The sequence below is a fragment of the Peromyscus leucopus genome, chromosome 2 (genome assembly GCF_004664715.2).
Source record: "Peromyscus leucopus breed LL Stock chromosome 2, UCI_PerLeu_2.1, whole genome shotgun sequence".
NCBI classification, from domain to species: Eukaryota; Metazoa; Chordata; class Mammalia; order Rodentia; family Cricetidae; genus Peromyscus; species Peromyscus leucopus.
This window is the reverse complement of record NC_051064.1, coordinates 141,025,964-141,031,569: the sequence shown is the minus strand read 5'-3', so window position 1 is coordinate 141,031,569 and position 5,606 is coordinate 141,025,964. Positions and strand designations below refer to the sequence as shown.

General features: G+C 57.1%; 1 protein-coding gene across 1 annotated transcript; it reads left to right on the top strand.

Moving 5' to 3' along the window:
• The first annotated feature begins 678 nt into the window (after positions 1-678).
• On the top strand, positions 679-4,867 carry Klhdc7a (kelch domain containing 7A). Its single transcript, XM_028880732.2, has one exon. The coding sequence runs from the start codon at positions 1,053-1,055 to the stop codon at positions 3,360-3,362; it is 2,310 nt and encodes a 769-aa protein (XP_028736565.1). The 5' UTR covers positions 679-1,052; the 3' UTR covers positions 3,363-4,867.
• Positions 4,868-5,606: the final 739 nt, after the last annotated feature.

The following is a 5,606-nucleotide window of genomic DNA, read 5'->3' as shown; positions in this document are numbered from 1 at the left end:
AGCTGAGACCTCTGCACCCACCCTTGAGGACCCTGAAAGGACCCTGGTGTGTGCGTGTGCGTGGAGGAACAGCTGAGACTCACAGAGCTTTAGCAACATGAGGCTTCACGCATGTTAACTGCAGCCTGAGGAGGTACACATGCTGCCACGCTCCCTCCCCCATCACTTTTCAGATGGGGAAATGGAGGCACAGAGAAGTAAAGTTACTTGCCTAAGGTCACACAGCTGGTGAATAGCAAACTCGGGCAGTTTGGGTCCAGGGTCCACAGTGCTGAAGTTAAGGTGGGTATGGGTTGGGAGTTGAGGGGTGTCAGTCCTCCACGGGTCTCATTCCCTACGAGATTGGCTCATCATGAAGAAGAGGGTGTGTTTGTAGGGTCCGACTTTATCTGGGTGCTAATGTGCTATACTTCCTGGGCTGCTTCGGCAAAGCTGGTTTCTCTTCAACTTGTCAGACACAGAGGAGGGCAGAGGCGGTCAACAGCCCGGTCAGGTGGCTTGGCTGCTGGCCCAGGCTCAGCCTCCCCCACTGCTTCCTCGCTTGGCCAGTTAAATGCTGACCCCTCTGTTGGGGCCAGGACCATCCCTACTCGCCCAGTACCTGTGGCTCCACCTGGCCCCCAGGAACCACCACAGAAGCCGCCCCAAGCCTCCCACCTAAGGCTTTGCAAAGAAAACAGCAGTGCTCACACACCAAGACCAACGGCACACGCTTCCAGGTATCCAGTAATAGATCAGAGAGCCAGCTTCCTCTTCGGATCCCTGCTGGACGCTCCGAATGCCCTCCGGCTGTGGCAGGCCGCTGCTCTCCAGCCCAGCCTCTGGTTAGGAACCCCTCCCCTTTCAGGGAAGGATCGAAAGAGGCCAGCAGGGACCTCAGCCATCCCTTACCCCAGTGCCACCTCAGCCAACTCAAAGTCACCTCTGCTCCAGCAACTCAGCTGGCCAGAACCGGCTAGGGACTCCCTCCCACTCCACAGCAGGATCCAGGAACTTGCCCCTATTGGGCAATCATTAATCGGATTCTTGGCATTCCTCTGCCCCTGGCCGGCATGCTTCCCACCAGAGCCGGAGTAGACGCTCAGGACTGGCATTTGGACATGCAGCTGACCAGCAGGCTGGTGCTGTCCGCAGCTGCGCTGCTCTTGGTAACGGCGGCTTACAAACTCTACAAGTCCAGGCCTGCCCCTGCTGGGCAAGCGGGGAGAAATAGCAAGAGCCACAAAGCGGAAGATGACGCGGAGGGCTTGGGGCGAGCTGCCTTCCAGGGGGCTCCTCCAGGGACCCCACCAAGGGGGCCAAGACGCAGGAAGGCCAGCAAGGGGGCTGGGGCCCCAATGGACCGCAGCTTGGAGGACCCAGGAGACTCCTGCCAACTGGTCGCCTCCAGATCTGGGGAGTCCACAAGAAAAGGCTCTGATGAGAATCAGAGAGGGCAGCGCCCAGGTTCTCAGCAGGTGCCTCCACCCTGCAGTGGCCAGGAAGCCGGAACAGCTGTTAGAGGTAAGCCCAACCCTCCCCACCTCCTTCATCTGGCCTGTGAACCTACAAGCTCCCCAGCCAGACTTTCCCCAGAAGTGGGCGGCAGCTGCGTGGGTGACAAGCTCTCTCCATGGCCAGACGGCAGACCCCCAGAGCAAACAGGGTCTAGAGACCCGGGAGGCCCCAACTGTTGCACTGATCCCACAGTGGTCAGCCGTGACATGAACCAGAGATGGGTCTTCACCCATGTGACAGGGGTCAGCAGGGGAGAGGCTGGGACCATCCAGGCTGCTGCAGACATGGGCCTGGCCACACAGCAGCAGGAAGGAGCCACCAATGCCTCCTACACCTTCTCATCTGTGGCCCGGATCCGGATGGAGGAGAATATTATACAGAAGGCCAAGGGACCAGGGCCTGAGCTGAAGGGCAGAGTATATGACTACTTTGTGGAGTCCACATCGAAGGCTGTCTCCAGGCCGCTGGTCCCCTGCACAGCAGCTCTGGCTGATGCTCCATCCCCTGGGTCTGGGCCAGAGCCCCTGGTCACAGGAGCAGACTCCAGAGGCCAAGCTGATAATACAGAGGATGCAGCTGAGGTAGTACCAACCCCCTCTGCACCAGGCTTCAGCAGAAAGGTGAGTCTCTTGCAGATCGCTGAGAATCCAGAGCTCCAGCTGCAGCCCGAAGGCTTCAGGACGCCCCCTCCCGCCCACCTGGACCAGAAAGCCCAGATCAATTCAGCCTGCAGCCACGGGGAGCCCCGTGTGCAGCTTGTAGCTGGGACCAATTTCTTCCACATCCAACTCACCCCTGCTTCAGCTCAGGATGTCCGCCTGGACCTGGGCAATTGCTATGAGGTGCTGACCTTGGCCAAGAGGCAGGGCCTTGAGGCCCTGAAGGAAGCAGCCTACAAGGTGATGAGTGATAACTACCTCCAGGTCCTCCGCAGCACAGACATCTACGGGGGCCTGAGTGGGGCAGAACGGGAGCTGATCCTCCAGCGACGGTTCCGTGGCCACAAGTGCCTGGTGGTGGCCGATGTGTGTCCCCAGGAAGACAGTGGCCGCCTCTGTTGCTATGACAATGTGCAGGATGCCTGGCACCCGCTGGCCCAGCTGCCCATGGAGGCCATGTCCCGGGGCTGTTCTGTCTGTACTCTCTTCAATTATCTGTTTGTGGTGTCTGGCTGCCAAGGACCCGGGGGCCAACCCTCCAACCGGGTCTTCTGCTACAACCCCCTGACTGAAATCTGGAGTGAGGTATGCCCATTGAACCAGGCCCGGCCACACTGCCGGCTGGTGGCCCTGGAGGGGCATCTCTATGCCATTGGAGGTGAGTGTCTGAACACAGTGGAGCGTTATGACCCTCGAGCGGACCGCTGGACCTTTGCTCCACCACTCCCCAACGACACCTTTGCCCTGGCACACACAGCCACGGTGTGCGCCAATGAGATCTTCGTCACTGGGGGCAGCCTGCGCTACTTGCTGCTCCGATTCTCAACCCAGGAGCAGCGTTGGTGGGCCGGCCCCACGGGGGGCAGCAAGGACCGCACCGCTGAGATGGTGGCTGTCAATGGCTTTCTCTACCGTTTTGACCTCAACCGCAGCCTGGGCATCAGCGTGTACCGCTGCAGTGCCAGCACCCGCCTCTGGTATGAGTGCGCCACGTACCGCTTGCCTTACCCCGATGCCTTCCAGTGCGCCGTGGTGGATGATCATATCTACTGTGTGGGGCGCAGGCACATGCTCTGCTTCCTGGCCGACCACATCTCGCCCAGGTTTGTGCCTAAGGAGCTGCAGGGTTTCCCTGCTGCGCGCGGCACCCTTCTGCCTGCCGTCCTGACCCTGCCTGTCCATGATGTGCCCCAGACCCCTGTCTAGCAGCCCCTCTGCTGGGCTCCATCGGGATGCAGCAAAATTCTCTGCCCATCACTCTGGGTAAGAGGTGGGCAGGAACACCGCCGTGGGGTGGAAAGGTCCCTCTCCTCCACCACAGGCTACAGGGCCTTGGAGGATTCTTTAACCCCCACAGTCCGCAGGCCTGCTACAACAGCGAAGCCAGGGCCCAGCATTCCAGGACAGCGGGTGTGACAATGGCGTGAGTGACTGACCAGCACTGTCCTGCAAATCAGAACTCCTGGCGGGAGCTATTTCAGGACCCCAGTGAAACTCAGGGCCATGGTCTTATCCCAATCACAGTTCCAGGTGCCAGGGGACCCCCTAGGGGCCCCTCATTCTGCTCAGCTTTCTGTGACCACCTTCCTAAGCATTGGGGCCCACCTTTGAAGCTTCTAGAACAACTGAAGGAAAAGGTTTGGGCAGGAGCAGGAAGGAGCTCAGGATACGCCCAAGATTCAGCCAGAAGGACCTGCTAAAGCAGAAGGCACCCACAGGGACGCCTGTTTGCAGAACATATCGACCAAGGACCACTCTCCTTTTTTGGTTACCTCAAGTTCCGTGTGCCAGGAGGACGAGAAGCATCCATCTCAGCAGGAGTTCCTTTTGAATTTCAGTCACTGCACTGCTGAGGTCTCGGGAGACAGGGTACTGATGTGGTTCCAGACTCCCTTTTTCCAGACCACAGCCATGCCCTAGACTACCACCTGACCACAGCACTCTCCCCAGAGTTCAGAATCCTCTCTGCCTACAGGCTGGGACAACTACCACTATTTAGCTCGTCAGCATGGCCTTCTCTGTGTCTAGCAGCCATCTTGTCTGCTTTGTCTGATGGGAAGGAACGGGGAGAAGAAGCAGGTCCAGGATGGAGCTAAGGAGATGGAAGGTCCTAGTGGAACATCCAGACTCTCAATCTTTTACATCCAAGGAGACCCAGTTCCAGGAAGAAAGACAGAGAGCCTGGTCCAGCCTTTCACTCCACTGTGCCCTTGTTCCATTCTGAGGAAAACAAAGATGTCGGGAGGAAAGCAGTGATGTTCTTGGAACCAGCCAGGAACCACGAGTCACAGCTGGGGCAGGCCTGACAAGTGGGAGAATAACACTCGGACCCTGTGCCCCTGTAAAGTCCTCCACAGATCCCACTGATGGCCAAGCAGACCCACGGGCAGCCACACAGCTGCTGGAACTGAGGCTGGGGGACTTTTTGGAAGATGCAGGACTAGAATGTAGAGCAAGGAGGAGGTTGGCATGGAGATGAGAAAAGAGCTTTTGTTGGACCACGCAAGGCGACTATCCATGGCCAAGGCCTGGGAGGAGGAAGCAGCTGAGTGATTCTTGAATTGAAAGCTAAGTAAGAAAGGCTGTCTGGGCCACGGTGGGTTGCCAGGGAAGGAACCCTGCCCTCTGCCAAGGCCATGTTGATACTCAGGCATCAACCTCTGAGGAACATTGGGATGCCAGGAGGGATGGCTTCAGTAAAAAGAGTCAAAGATGTTGTGGGATATTTGTACACTGTGTGAAAATGTATTGCTGTGATTGGTGTCATCAAAAGCTGAACAGCCAATAGCTAGGCAGGAGGTATAGGCGGGGCTTCTAGGCAGAGAGAGAACTCTGGGAAGAAGGCAGAATTGCCAGTCAGAGGAAGCAGCATGGGCAGTACAGAGAGATGAGGTAACAAGCCACGCAGCAGAACGTAGATTAAATGGGTTAATTTAAATTGTAAGAGCTAGTGGGACAAGCCTATGCCAAGGCCAAATTTCATAATTAATAATAAGTTTCCTTGTCATTATTTGTGAGCTGGCAGCCCAAAGAAAAATATCTGATTACAAAAGGGGGCATTGGCATGGTGGTGCCAGGCTGAGGCAAGGTGCTTTGGGAAGAGACCTCCAGATCCCAGGCACAAGCGAGCCCAGGTCTGAGGGCAGCCTCCAGCAATGAGCCAGACAGAAGGCAAGACGCTAGCCAAGCTAAGTAGGGTCTGGGATAGGTTCTAGGCCCAGGAGAGGGAACATACTAGGGAAGCTTCCAGAAGCCTATGGCGCACCAATGGAACCAGGCAAGTATTCCAAGGAAGTTGCAGGGGGGGGGGAGTGTTTAGACCCAGTGAATGGTGAGTGTGGTATTTATAGAGAGAGGGGCTGTTGAGATTGGGCTGTTGTGCCTCCCTTGTGCTCATGTGGCAGACATCACCAATCAATTCCTATACCTTTTCCTGATGAGTCCTTACAA